Below are 15,283 nucleotides of genomic sequence, written 5' to 3' on the forward strand. Positions count from 1 at the left end.
AGTTACAATAGACATAACGGTTATTACAGTAAGAACACTAGTCTTGTTTTGCGGCTTGGTCATCCCCTTCAATACAGTCCACACATACTTTAATTTTCGTTATTAATGACACTGTCAAAGTTTCCTTGCTTTGCGATTTTTTCTGAGAAACATCCATCATTTTAATGATTACAATAAGATTAAAACCGCTGATGTCTACATTATGTAACATCGAAATTAATTTTTAAACCTTATCATTACGTATATTGTGACCTGCTTCAAGGCAACCTGCATGTAATATTAATTATCTTACATTTTCCATAAACCGACTATACATGTTGTTAATAAAACGGGTTAAAATGGGATGTCAAAAGAGACATAAAGATATATAATAATTACGCAGTGTCAGCTGACAGTTGTACGTCAAGTAATTTGTCAATTTAATAATATTTCGTCCAAAATGACGTCACATTCAAGTTTTTGTCAAATTCTTCAAAGCAATTCTTATTTTCATGACGAACCTGGGATAAGCAAAAAATAGATATACATTATGCGTTTCTAAGAATGCAAGGTTGATTTTCTTTGACACATTTGCTAGGTATTGTCTATCATGGACAGTGAAAGTATACAACCTTGTGAAATCAAGGAAAATAATGACAATATAATGGAAAAAAATATCAAGGAAAATGATGATAATCTAATGGACAAAAATATAAACGAAGATTCTATATCACAACATTCAAACAGCAAATTAGCATTAGGTACAGAGGATAATGAACTATGCTTATACCAAACTAAGGAAACAGAAGATATACATGAACAATCAACGGAATTATATGATAAACATGACACACTGCCAATGTCAGAGGAAGAATCAGGATCAAACGCAGGAAGTTCAATATGTGAATCTAGTTTTATATCTAAACCGAGGCCGCAAAGAGTATCAGAATCGGCTAAACCTGGGAGATCTATTAAGGAAGCCTTACATTCTCAGAGAAAAATTTCCTTAGACCCAAGGCTGATGTACGGCAGAGGAATTGGACGGGTACTGTATGAGGAAGCACCGTCTAGAAAAAGCTCTTTGGAATCTTTTATGTACCCGTATGTACCGAAAAGCCGAAAATCGTCCTTAGACCCTTTTTTCAGTGCGCCTTATCCACACCATAAAATATCAGTGACATCCAACTCGTTGTATGGAAGCGGCGGTTATCTAGACTATACAGAGGACACATGTGAAACACTGCCCCATGCCGATCACTACAGTGACGTACTCTCAATAATACCAGATATAAGACAACGAGCAACTTTGGACGAACTGCGGGAGGATGATGTAAGTAAATATATATTCCAGGGTGTCGGTGGTCACTATCTGTCATAACTTCTCTTGCTTATTGTTATTGTTTTGTACTCAATTCATGCCTGAGTTTCCCGTTTCAATTGCTTTACTTTTGTTATGTAGGGCCCTTTTATAACTTTCTACAGTATTGGTTTTGCTCATCATTAAAAGTGATACGGTTACCTTTAGTTGCTGATATCTAATTTATTGGGTGGATAGTTGTATCATTAGGATTCCTATTTGATGTTCTAATTTCTATATATTTTGAAGATACACAACTAGACTTAAACATTTGCTACAAGCAAGAGGTAACAATCGTAGAAAGGATGCACTGTCATAAAATCTCTTTTTTTTCAATATTACCAAATTGCATCATTACGATTCCCTCATGAAAAGTTGTCTATAGAAAGACAAATGTTCGTTCGACCTAGCTATCATCATTTAAGATATTCTTAATATTCTTTTATAAAAAATGTCTCTGTCCAATTGGATGTAAGACGAATTTTTAAAAGCTCAATAAAAATAGTAATGTCACAGAAAAGAAATTACAGATTTAATGTACATTCTTATGCTTTAACCATGTTAACAATAATAATAAAAACTCATAAACCGCACATCATCTAGACAGCGCATAAATTACAAGATTTCACAACAACACATGAATCAAGTTGACCTTACATAAAGTAGTAGCTGCACAGTGTTATCTGAAAGGCTAATTACTCTGATAGATAGACTTATCTATAGTTGTTTCTTTTGAAAAAGAGAACGAAAAGTACAAAGGGACATTCATACTCATTAGTCGCAAAAATAAACTGACAATGTCAACCATCATAATTTCCCCATTTTCATGAGTTTTCCCTCCAAATGGTTTTGACAGGCTGGAGCGATGAACACTTTATGTTTTTATCAGATTGATCTTTGTGGACAGATTATCTAACCTCTTTGATTTGCATTATATCTATTATTGCCGTTTTCTATAAAAGCATAGAAACGATCTTTTAGGCATTTATAGCGTTTAATGAACATTTAAAAGCAAACAAATGCAATGTTTAGGATATTTCTAACCCTCCATACTAGTGATCTCCATTTCTTCAAATTGATCCGAAAATCGACTGGTTGTAGAGCAAGGTAATTGAAATAAGTTTTAGCACGATATATATAGTTTACAAAAATTCATGATTTGATAAACACAGCTGCTGTAGCTGAAAACACAAAATGAATCCTAGCAATAACAATCAGAGGCGGATTTAGGGGGGGGGGGGGGGGGGGCAGGGGGCCTGGCCTTTTGAGAAAAAAATTTGGTTGATTATATAAGGAATCACGGAAGCGTGACGGGATCGGGCCTCCTCTTAGGCAGGCAGTGGGCCCCACTTATGAAAATTTCTAGATCGGCCACTAACAATGGAAAAGAATAAAAAAAATAATAATAATAGGCACAAAATTGTATTTACAATAAAACAATATATATATTATACAATTGCATTTTGAAAGTATAAGGAATGAGAAATACATGATAACTCTAACCTTTCGCGGTTTTATTAAATATTATCGTGCGACAAGCGACACAGTGACTATCTGATTTTTTGTTGATTATATTAATAGTCACATCACTAGCTGTTATAAATATTTACAATTCTGGCTTGAATAAATTAAACGAACTAGTATGCTTTACTCATTGTTAAAAGCCGTATATTGAATTATAATATTTGTTTATTTCTGTGTCATTTGTTTTTTGTTTTGGAGAGTTGTCTCACTGGCAGTCATACCACATCTTCCTTTTTATATGCATGTAAGAATTATCAAATCGAAAATTGTTCACCATATCCATATGAAAATATAATGATTTCGATTTTAGGTTTCACAACCAAGAACCCCATGTACAGTAGTGGAAGGATTATTTGACGAGGAATTGAAAGATGTCGAAGAAGAAGAGAGCAATCCGGTGAAGGACACTTCTGTTGTTAAGTTTGGATGGATACAAGGCGTTTTGGTACATACATTTAGAAAGTAACACAAGAGATAAATGAAAACCTTGATAAAAAGTATATTTTTATTTTTTCAAAGCAAACTTGTAAAAATCCTTTTGGCTTATTACTTTTTTTGTTTTCTAAATAATGAAAATTGTAATAATTTCCTAGAAAATAAATAAATATACGAGAACATAATTACGAAAACCCTGGGACATAATATAGTGTAAGTATGATAGTCCTAGGAATACCACAAAGTGACGTCAATGAAATAACTCAATGAACTTTACTGATGGTGAATTTAAAAGGAGTGATTTTCATAACAACTTTCTTGCTCACGGCTGTAACTATAAAAACAAAAGTAATCATACGAAAGCCATGACCAATGCATACCCTACCCTGTTTACTAGAATTTAAAGAATCAAATTATCTTTTTAGAATAGGATAATTTTTGTAATTTTGCAGGTTCGGTGTTTGCTAAATATTTTTGGTGTAATGTTATTCCTGCGTCTGACGTGGATTACTGGACAAGCAGGAACACTATTGTCATCGGTCATCATACTTCTCTCTATGATAGTCACACTCATCACATCAACGTCAATGTCGGCCATATGTACAAACGGAGAGGTCAAAGGAGGTAGGTATCTTACCTACCTGGGTAAAGAAAAAAAACCCAAGTGAAGTTAATCTTCTGTACAAATCGCCATCACTCATGTTTTTCCTTTTTTTGGAGCTTTTAAGCGTGCATATACCCATTTCAGCTGATTACATAATGATCTTTTTTGGTAAACATTTTCGAAAACAATGCTGCCCTGGAAGAAAAAAAACCTCTTTTTTTAAACTGAAACTTCTTGTCAATCATATCAATAAAATATACACATTGTACCCATGAATCTTCCTTATTCAGAGACCTTGTCGAGCAAGCAGTCACCTAATAAGATAGAATGACGAAAATAAGAAAAACAATAAGACATGTTTCGACACACAATATTATATATGAAGATATATAATACGAAGAATTATATTTATAAGTACGTCTGAGTCAGTGCCAACTCTCAACATATTTATCCATCGGATCACTAGCAATGCTGGTTATACATGGCTGTGTACATTATGTATATACAACTCGTCTAAACATCAACCCAGCAATGTTTGATCTGTTTATTTGCTTTCGCAAAATTTTTGTTCTTCCCTCACCGGGATTCGAACCATGCTACTGAGATATCGTGACACCAAATCGCCTGCGCTGTAGCCGTCCCGCTAGGAGAAATTATATATTCAACATTAGGTTAACATACAGTTCAATAAAAATCAAATCAAATCAAAGATGCACAGATAAGCAATATTGTAAAACACTACACACAAAAAATAAAATTGAATAACATTTCTCGCCAAAAAGACAAAGCTAAATTCAAGTGCGCCTGCATGGTAAGCACACCAGGCTATACTAATGAGTAATGACACCCCTTTTTAACAAACACATGGCATTTCAATGTGTACAAAGTGTGTCCCGGGTATTTTTCATTTTTAGCCGTTGACAGCTTATTTTCGTTTAATGAGTTTGACCGTCCTCTTGTATTTTTCGCCCCTCTTTTATATGTTTCAATTGTCTAAAGTATATAAATATTTATTGTAGGTGGCGCATACTATATGATATCTAGAAGTCTTGGACCAGAGTTTGGTGGATCTATAGGAATTGTGTTTTCATTAGCAAATGCAATAGCCGCGGCAATGTATATTGTAGGCTTTGCTGAAACAGTCAGAGACATAATGTGGGTATGTTTGAAAAGAATTTTTTCGTAGATGTACTTTTTGATATCGTTGACTAGGAAAACGTGATATATAAGTTCGGTAAAGAACTAGTATTTATTCTCACATTAGTTCTTACTTCTTTCTTCTATAACTGGTATTGTTAAGATATAGTCCTTAGTTCCAATGTTATGATTAGCATATTTATTACAATGTGTTGTATGGCGAGCATATTCTTGGGTTAAAATGAGGGGGAGGTGGTTTGAATACCACCTACATTCATGGTGTACTCAGTAATACTTACGACAATATGTTGACATGTTTATCTAAGATTCGTCGTTCTTCGGTCTTTCTATTTATTCTGTTGTTCTTCTTTACATTACTTGAGCTTATCACTAAAATATTAATGTCAAATTTGATAGCTATTTTAACAGCACCACAAAAAGGGATAACAAATAGGAGATGACTAAAAATAAGAATTACATTTAATTGAACTATAATGCCAATCGAAAAGCCAAACTGATCGAAAGGTTGTTAAACTCTTTGATGATTGTCTGCTTATTGAAGGAAAATGATGCTGTGATTACTGGCGATAGTTTACATGAAGTAAGGATCATTGGTGGTATTACAGCTGTGTTGTTGGTGGGAATTGTAGTGGTTGGAATGGAGTGGGAAGCCAAGGTTAGAACTAATCAATTTACTAGTTACGTGTATCTCGAAATTCTTTATATCTAGATATTAGTCAATAAAAATCACACCCTATCAAACATATCTTTCTCAAAGCATTCATTGGATTTCAATATTTCTTATTTAGAGCTTTCTTGAGAAAATTCGTCGAAGCTTTAGATTGTTACATAACATTTTAACGTAAAAGAACTATATTTATATATATTAATGCTTTTAAAAGTTAAGAGACTAATGTTATTTTCAGGCACAGTTGGGACTCTTAGCCATTTTGGTGACCGCTGTTATCACTTTTATCGTTGGGACCTTTATTCCTCCAAGTGATGAGAAAATATCAAAAGGTGTTGTGGGATACAAAGGTACGTCATAATTACTTTTTCACGTATGTCATTACATAGTTACACTTCTGATTGGATTATAAAAAATATATCTAATTCTAATTAAACTGTCAATTTTTTAACAGTTTTAATAAAAACAATCTTGACTATTTTAAACCATAAAATCACATTTTTCAGGTACAGTCTTCATGGAAAATATTGGTCCTGATTTCAGACAGGGCGAGAGTTTTTTCTCGGTCTTTGCGATATTTTTTCCTGCAGCAACTGGTATTCTTGCAGGAGCTAACATATCTGGCGATTTAAAGGTAAGAACTGCAGAGTTTCAATTAATATAACTATCTACTAGTATGCATAGTACCACTGTCAAAACACATGAAATAATTTTGACATACACAGAAGAAAATTTAATTTCAATAAATTTACGTTCAGACTACACCATACTGAAATGGTTAGACCTGCATAGACATTTTTTGTTATCGTTTTAAATAACTAAAACTGATTATTTTTCTTGAAATGTTTGGTTAATTAGAATCAAATAATAAGTAAAAACACACAAAATAACAAAACAGAATGATGGAAAATAACAGAAAAGTCAACCTGTCTTTCACGCTTTGTTCAAGAAAAACAGAAAATGGAAGGCTGTTTTTAAAAGGGATTCATACATATTTGTTGATATTTGTATTTGTAGGATGCACAGAAAGCTATACCAAAAGGAACATTATTGGCTATTGTTATAACAGGATTTGTTTACCTCTTGATTGTATGGACAGCTGGATGTTGTATTCTCCGTGATGCAATCGGACCTGTAGCGGCAGCTCAAATGGCTTATCAGTCAAATACGAGTATTGCTCATGTGTTGTCCAATATATCTATCGTGTCAGATTGTTCCCTTGTTAATGGAACATGCGAGTATGGTCTACTGAATGACAAAGGGGTAAGATAAAATGTATGCATGTTGATACATCTTGCATATAAATAACATGTTAGAAGAATATTTTATTAACATTTAATAAGAGTTGTTGACTTCAACTACACATTAAATTTTAACTACGCCCTTCCTAAAATCAAAATTCATTCAAAAAAAAGAGAAAAAGAGCGTCAGTAAATGTAGTTATATCAATGCTTTGCAATATATAAATTGATAACTTTGATGCAATATATAAATTGATAAATTTGACACAAACGTCAAAATCATTCAATCGCGTAGTGGAATCAACTATTTTTGGATTCTCATAAATTCTACCTATAACTTTTGGACTAGTTTGAATCTCGGTCTATTTCTGTAATTTATTCTTACATACTTTTGACATTTTTTAACCCTGTATGCTTACATTGCCTATGTAAATTTTAAAACTGTTTGTATGCACATTGAACGACAAATTTATGTGACGTATAAAACAATTTATAACGTCAGACACTCAAATCAATTAATGTGTTTGTAGATATAAGATGTCTTTGTGTTATGTTAAATTGTCCCTTTTAAAATTGTTATACGATGATGACTGATGTACTCATATTTTGAATATTTTATTAATTGTGACTGTTTATTTAACGCATCATGTAAATATAACGGAATTTGATGAGACTGTTATTAAAGTGAGAGGGTTAGCGCCATAGAACCAGGTAAATCCACCATTTTCTACATTCGAAAATGCCTGTACCAAGTCAGGAATATGACAGTTCTTGTCCATTCGTTTTTGATGCGTTTTGTTATTTGATTTTGCCATGTGATTATGGACTTTCCGAATAGATTTTCCTCTAAGTTAAGTATTTTTGTGATTTTACTTTTGAATATCATCAATAAGTATTAATTACCATTATACTTATACTGAGTATGATTCACCAACACACGTTTGTTTGACAAAACCATTGTAACCAGTTTGTTTCTCCAACCCAAGTTTGATTATCAAAACCTTTATAACCAGTTTATTTCACCAACCCAAGTTTGATTATCAAAACCGTTGTAACCAGTTTACAACTGTTTGAGTGTTGCATAATGTAAAAGATAATTAAATTATTTAGATTTTTCTATATTAACTGATTAAAATAAAAAAAGTTTCAACTTTCCTACTTACGTGTTTTTATTGTAGATTTTTCCTGATTTCACAACTTTAAAAATCATAAAATTGGTCACTTTTATTAAAAATAATAATTCAGGGAGAAACGATTTCCTTATTAGACGTTGTTTAAACTGCTATTAAAACACAGAATTTAATTTGTTTATTTAATATTTTTATCTTAATTCACATTTCGCCTTAGTTCAATACCCATCTGGCCTTAGTATACTTTTTACCAGACGCGCGTCTGGCGTATATATAAAACAGTTAGGGCGAAACGAGAACATACCGTTTTATTCACTAAGCTCATGTTTGTTTGACAAAACAGTTTTACTCAGGATAGTTCAACAATTAAAGGTTGATTCAATTTTTGAGTTGATTAAAATACCTTCCTACATTTCTGACCAATCTTTACGGATTGGTATTGTGTAACGTTAATAACCTCGTTTAATCTAAACAGTATATAGATATTATAAGAAATATTATTTTAGAAAGCATATTACTCCATAACCTATTGTAGCATGTTACATTTTGCACATTATCTTGTTTCTCGTGAAACAATAAAATTTGTTTTGACTCACAGTAGAGCAATTATGATTGAAAAGAAAATTCCAGACAGACTTCGTTGACTATTGCAATTGTTTAAAGAGAATATAAAAATTTCGACTTCTTGTACGATTGTTTTAAGAAAACTCATATACAATGTTTGTGTATGTAGTAACAATGAATAAACTCATCATATATATCATGATTAAACATTTGTGTATGCCAGATTAGCGTTTCGTCTACAAAAAGACTTACCAATGACTCTTGAATAAATAAAGTAATTAAACCAAAAAAAGCACAACGTTTCGAGAGGCAGCTAATTTAAGTACATTTCCTTGCCATTTCAACATAACATTATCAACAGGGCAGATATAACTGGCGATATAGAAACAGATAAACATTTTGGAGATTTTATGATTTTTCGATCACGGTCAAAACTGTATCGTTGAGGTATCTTGTCATTTTGAAATTTAGAAATTATCATGTTTACAAGAAGCAATATCAGCCTAGTAGTCAGCACTCCTGTGTTGATTTTAGTTATCATTTATATGTTCATAATTATAAATTTACTGTTATCAAAATTTAGAATTTTTGAAATACTAAGGTTTTTCTACCTCAGGAATATATAACCTTAGCTGTATTTAGCAAAACTTTTAGGAATATTGGTCCTCAATGCTCTTTAACTTCGTACTTTATTTGGCCTATTTAACATTTTCTGATTCGAGCGTCACGGTTGAGTCTTTTGTAGACGAAACGCGTGTCAGGCGTAAATATGAAATTTCAATCCTGGTATCTATGATGAGTTTATTATCATACAAAAGAAGACTATCCACGTTTACAGATTGGAACACACGCCATATTTGTTATGATAATCCTTAAAGTTTCATGTTTCAGGCAGTTGGAATTGCGTCTGCCTTTCGACCTATTATCCTAGCTGGAATATTCTCAGCTACGCTTTCGTCAGCTTTAGCTAGTATGATAGGAGCACCAAAAGTATTTCAGGTGAGTGTACAGTCAATAAGACGTAGTTTGACTTAATTCTTCTAATATTATTAAATGGATGCTGATTCATCAAAAGTCGCTCCTTTGGAATATTTGTAGTTGGTCAGAAATCGTCAACTTTAAAGTGAGCTCGACATAAAGAGGATAATAGAATTACTAGTAAACAAAAATATGTGTACAACAGACGTTACCAACTATCAAAAAGCCAGATCACCCGCACAATTACACTAACAAGGCATGGTCTAGATAGCCTGACATTGGCACATTTATGAATGTGTTGGTATTTAACCAGTTGTTCGGGCGAAATGAATACCATTCTCTTTCTATACCAATTAACAATACAAAAAAAGTAAACCTGCACAACCAACCTGCCCACACTAAGCCATTCTCTAAAAAAAATTTATAAAATATGGCACTTTATTTCAAATTTATACCACATTTCCTTTTATTTGTAAAAATGCAATCGACAAATTAACAGTTTAACAGGGAAAAGTAAGTTCTGTAGTAATAAAGAAATTATTTTATATTTCAATTTTGCAGGCATTGGCAAAAGATAAACTGTTTCCATATATTCACGTTTTTGCTGAAGGGCAAGGCAAAAGTAATGAACCAGTTAGAGGATACATTTTAACATTCGCCATTTGTGTAGCTGTTACATGTATAGGTATTATTTTGAATCTATTTAACATTTTATTTTAAGACTTCAATGAGTCTATCTGCTGATGATTTTTTTTAATTTGCAATCAACTATGGCAAGACAAATATAATAAAGAACATACATATTATATGTTTAAAAAAACTAGTATTTCTATCAAAATAAAACTATAGGTGGATGCACATTTGTGTCTGTCTTATTTGTTTATTTGCCAATATATCTCTTCGATATTTTAATTAATAGTAACTTAAAATTCAAGTCCTGAGATTCAAAAAACAAACATTTGACTAAAATTGATCGTACGTATACTTAACTGTTCATGGCTTTTAAGTTATTTATTATGTAAAACAAATGGCATAAATGTTCCTTTGAATCTGCTTTTCTTATCTTAGCTCGACCTTCTTTATGGAAGGATATTTTTTTGATTGTGAATATTTACATAAAATGAAAATTATTTTCATAAAAATTTTGTTTTTCTTCTTTCTTGGAAAGTTTTCTTCCTAACTTTTGAGTGTCTTAGTAATTGATATGTTTTGCTTTTTTTTGATAATCGCCATATGTTGCAGGTGACCTTGACGTAATAGCGCCAATTATTTCCAACTTCTTTCTGATGTCATATACCCTGATAAACTACTCTTGTTTTAATGCCTCAGTTGCAAATACTCCAGGTAAGTGTTCTTTAATGAACTTGAAATTTATCTCGGAATTTCAGTATATTTTGACGAAAACCTAGTTGTTTTATGTGGTATATGATGAAATAAATTTTTTTTTTTTTATCTAGCAAAAAGCAAGAAATATTGAAAATAATATTTTTTCATGAAATATTGTCAGTGCTTCCTTCGTTGTCTTGTCAAAATACATCAAATATTTGGTTTCCCATCGGCAGTCATATGACATCTCCGTATAATTATGTAAAAGAAATTACATGTACCAACACTGTTATAAATGACCTATGTATAATAAACCATAGCGTTGAAACAGCGACACAACTAGTTTCTGTATGTCTTTAATACTGTTTTTATGAAATATCTGCACATGATTTTGAATTCATGTGACATTTGTTGTATGATATGCACGACAGAATATGTCTATTTACTGGACTCAGTTGGTTTAAACTGGTCTGGATTTCATTTGATTTATATTGTTTGTGTTCGAAGACTTTGACATTACATAATTGTAGTTAAGAATATTAAATATACTAGTAAATGTACATCGGTAAACTGCATTTATATTTTACATATATAGTTTTGGCCAATTAAGGTCTATCTCACAATCCCAGCATAAATATATTTTAACTGTTTAAATGTAATATATATTTTCTGTTATTTTTTTGTCTATGTTATTTGACTGATAGCTGTCTTTTCAAAAGCATTACATGTCAATTTTTATTTCATTTGAAAGATTTTAATGTAAAAATTAATTTAGAATTGAGAAAAGAAACGGGAAAAAAGAGACAACCTGAGCTAGGAGCAAATAACATCACAAATAGATTTTGAACACCTCAAAACATCGAACAATCGGAGGGGGGTTTCAGATTGCTAGTAAACAATAATTTATACTCAACACTAACTGCAAAACATATAAATGAATAGATAATAAATATAAAACAAAACCCACAAAACTAACAAAAGCTAGTTGTTCTTTACTTGGGACAGGCGCAAAAAATACGGCTGGGTTAAACATGGTTAATGAAATCCGAGCCCACTCTTATAGACTATATAGACGATTAAGAGTGTGTTTGCGACATTTTCCTAAATTTTGGGTAAATGAATGCTTTTTTAAATGTTTTTCTCGTCCAGATTTTATTTGCTTTATTTGGATTTCTTATAATATATATAAATTTTGAGCACTTTACACGAACAATCATTATCTTGTTATTTAGAAATACAATAAAATGTATGTTTTTAGGTTTTCGACCAGGGTTCAGGTACTACAACAAATGGGTTAGTTTAATAGGAAGTTTACTGTGCTTCGCCATTATGTTTATGATCAACTGGTGGGCATCATTGGTAACATTTGTGATTGTGGGTGGTCTGTATATGTATGTCCACACTACTAAACCAGGTATTTATACTATATATATACATTAAAATACAAATGATAATATCCGACATCTCATTTTATAGATACAATTAGATATAGGAAGATGTGGTGTGAGTGCCAATGAGACAACTCTCCATCCAAATAACAATTTAAACAGCAAACCATTACAGGTTAAAGTACGGCCTTCAACACGGAGCCTTGGCTCACACCGAACAACAAGCTATAAAGGGCCCCAAAATTACTAGTGTAAAACCATTCAAACGGGAAAACCAACGGTCTAATCTATATAAACAAAACGAGAAACGAGAAACACGTATATATTACATAAACAAACGACAACTACTGTACATCAGATTCCTGACTTAGGACAGGTGCAAACATTTGCAGCGGGATTAAACGTTTTAATGGATCCAAACCTTCTCCCTTTTTCTGGAACAATAGCATAACATCACAACATAGAAAAACATACGATAAAATATCAATTGGCAGACTTAACTCAATCAAAAAACGTATGATTACACAATGAACGAATAAATTTGATCTGCGATATCTGAATACAAATGCACAGTTAGTTAAATATTAGAGACAAACATTCATGACCAAAAAGCTAACAAACAAATTCAAACACAGGACATCACTGAGAAATATTTAACCAATCAATGTTCACTTTAGAAAAAAAACCGTTTTTTTATAATCTTGAATTTTATTACTCTGAAACCGATATTATCAAGATGCTTGATTTCTTGATTGACAACATATTTGTTACGTTCGGAGGACGTGTTTTTCAACAGACTGTCGGCATCCCAATGGGAACAAACTGTGCCCCTCTACTTGCTGACTTGTTTCTTTATTATTATGAGGCTGACTTCATGCAGGAACTTCTTAGGAAGAAAGATAAGAAGTTAGCAATATCCTTTAACTCTACTTTCCGCTATATAGATGACGTTCTTTCACTAAACAATTCAAAATTTGGTGACTATGTGGATCGCATCTATCCCATTGAATTGGAGATAAAGGATACTACAGATACAGTTAAGTCGGCTTCATATCTTGACTTACATCTAGAAATTGACAACGAGGGTCGGTTGAAGACAAAACTTTACGACAAAAGAGATGATTTCAGCTTTCCAATTGTGAACTTTCCATTTCTAAGTAGCAACATTCCAGCAGCACCTGCATACGGGGTATATATCTCCCAATTGATACGATATTCCCGTGCTTGCATTTCCTATCATGATTTTCTTGATAGAGGGTTACTGCTCACAAGGAAGCTATTGAACCAAGAGTTCCAAATGGTGAAGTTGAAATCACCCGTTCGTAAATTTTACGGACGCCATCACGAGTTGGTTGACTGTTATGGAATAACCATTTCACAAATGATATCGGATATTTTCCTTACGTCGTAACTACAATCCCCTTCCCTTCATGAATTTGACCTAACGAATTAGACTATTTACCGGATTTGTAATCACATAAGCAACACGACGGGTGCCGCATGTGGAGCAGGATCTGCTTACCCTTCCGGAGCACCTGAGATCACCCCTAGGTTTTGGTGGGGTTCGTGTTGTTTATTCTTTAGTTTTCTATGTTGTGTCATGTGTACTATTGTTTTCTGTTTGTCTTTTTCATTTTTAGCCATGGCGTTGTCAGTTTGTTTTAGATTTGCGAGTTTGACTGTCCCTTTGGTATCTTTCGTCCCTCTTTTATACAAATGTTGTAAGAATAAGTGAAAAATTGAAGATATTACAAATAATCAAAGCTGGTATACAGACAAAATCAATTGTTTATTTCAAAGAGATAATAAAGAAACTAAGATTTCAACTCCCTCATGCTAAGTAGACCTTAGATGGATTTGGCTAATTTTAAAAAAAAATCCGTTTTGGTTATTTAGCACCTCAAGGTAAATTGAAAGAAACGCTTCTGACGCATGCACGTTTTATAGTTGATACTAGATAAAGGCAATTGTAGTGTACCACTGATCAACTGAAATAAATCGAATCAACTGAACAAACCTGAGAAAAACAACACATCAACTATTAGAGAAAATAAAACGGCCAAAAAACCCTTACTGATTTATTTCAAATACAAACACCAATATACATAGAAACGGACCATAACTGCCATATCATAACTTGGTACAGGACATTTAAAGATAAAATGGTAGTTGAACCTAGTTTTATGGCTAGTGGAACCTTCCGATTATATTGCAATGTTAAGAATACCTCTAAAATGACAATTTTGCGTGACAGGAATACTTTACAAATAAATACAAGCACATTTAGGACAGAAAAAATACATAGATAAATAATATAATAACACTTTTCAACATGTAAAACACAGAATGAAAATCATTTAGTATCTACCAGACTGGATAGAGTATCTTGTGATAAAACGGTTGAATAAATGTGGTGGCAGTCTAGTTACCACACTCCTGCAATTCCGATTATAGGTTTAAATACAATGAGATAACACGAATTAAAACTATTTTTCAGTTTCTATTCAACTTTATTGTATAAACATTATTCTTTTGTCCACGTCCATTACTAGCAGTATCTTATCATTAACTGACTTAAGGAACTCGTATTTCTTTTACTTATTTGTCTATTTATGCAATTTTATAGCTGTAAATTGGGGATCGTCAACTCAGGCACGTGCGTATAGTAGTGCTCTGACATCTACTCTACATTTACTCAAAGTTGATGAACATGTGAAAAACTTCCGGTAAGTCATTTTTTTTATTCAGAATTTCTGCTTTATTTTCCTGTTAGAGAAGAACTTTGCTACTATAAGAAGAACAATAATTTTAATGTTTTTGTAAACAATGTTATCATTTTAGTTAAGGTCTGTTTTAATACTATTGTATTATTATATAAACATTTGAAATATACATATGAAAAGAAAAAAAAGAGTTAAAAATACAATTTCAT

The 15,283-nt window shown here is 32.2% G+C and overlaps 1 protein-coding gene across 1 annotated transcript in view; it reads left to right on the top strand.

The window, feature by feature from the left end:
* Positions 1 to 374: 374 nt before the first annotated feature.
* The window catches only part of LOC134714690 (solute carrier family 12 member 3-like), a 28,697-nt gene continuing 13,788 nt past the window's right edge, over positions 375 to 15,283 (top strand). The window contains exons 1-13 of the mRNA XM_063576167.1: positions 375 to 1,309; positions 3,171 to 3,305; positions 3,748 to 3,919; positions 4,919 to 5,058; positions 5,599 to 5,712; positions 5,963 to 6,074; positions 6,231 to 6,358; positions 6,742 to 6,987; positions 9,551 to 9,658; positions 10,199 to 10,322; positions 10,880 to 10,981; positions 12,222 to 12,377; positions 14,978 to 15,077. Coding sequence (XP_063432237.1) covers positions 590 to 1,309; positions 3,171 to 3,305; positions 3,748 to 3,919; positions 4,919 to 5,058; positions 5,599 to 5,712; positions 5,963 to 6,074; positions 6,231 to 6,358; positions 6,742 to 6,987; positions 9,551 to 9,658; positions 10,199 to 10,322; positions 10,880 to 10,981; positions 12,222 to 12,377; positions 14,978 to 15,077 — 2,357 coding nt within the window. The 5' untranslated portion in view covers positions 375 to 589. The remainder of the gene's footprint in view (positions 1,310 to 3,170; positions 3,306 to 3,747; positions 3,920 to 4,918; positions 5,059 to 5,598; positions 5,713 to 5,962; positions 6,075 to 6,230; positions 6,359 to 6,741; positions 6,988 to 9,550; positions 9,659 to 10,198; positions 10,323 to 10,879; positions 10,982 to 12,221; positions 12,378 to 14,977; positions 15,078 to 15,283) is intronic.

Source organism: Mytilus trossulus, chromosome 4 (assembly GCF_036588685.1).
Source record: "Mytilus trossulus isolate FHL-02 chromosome 4, PNRI_Mtr1.1.1.hap1, whole genome shotgun sequence".
Taxonomy (NCBI): domain Eukaryota; kingdom Metazoa; phylum Mollusca; class Bivalvia; order Mytilida; family Mytilidae; genus Mytilus; species Mytilus trossulus.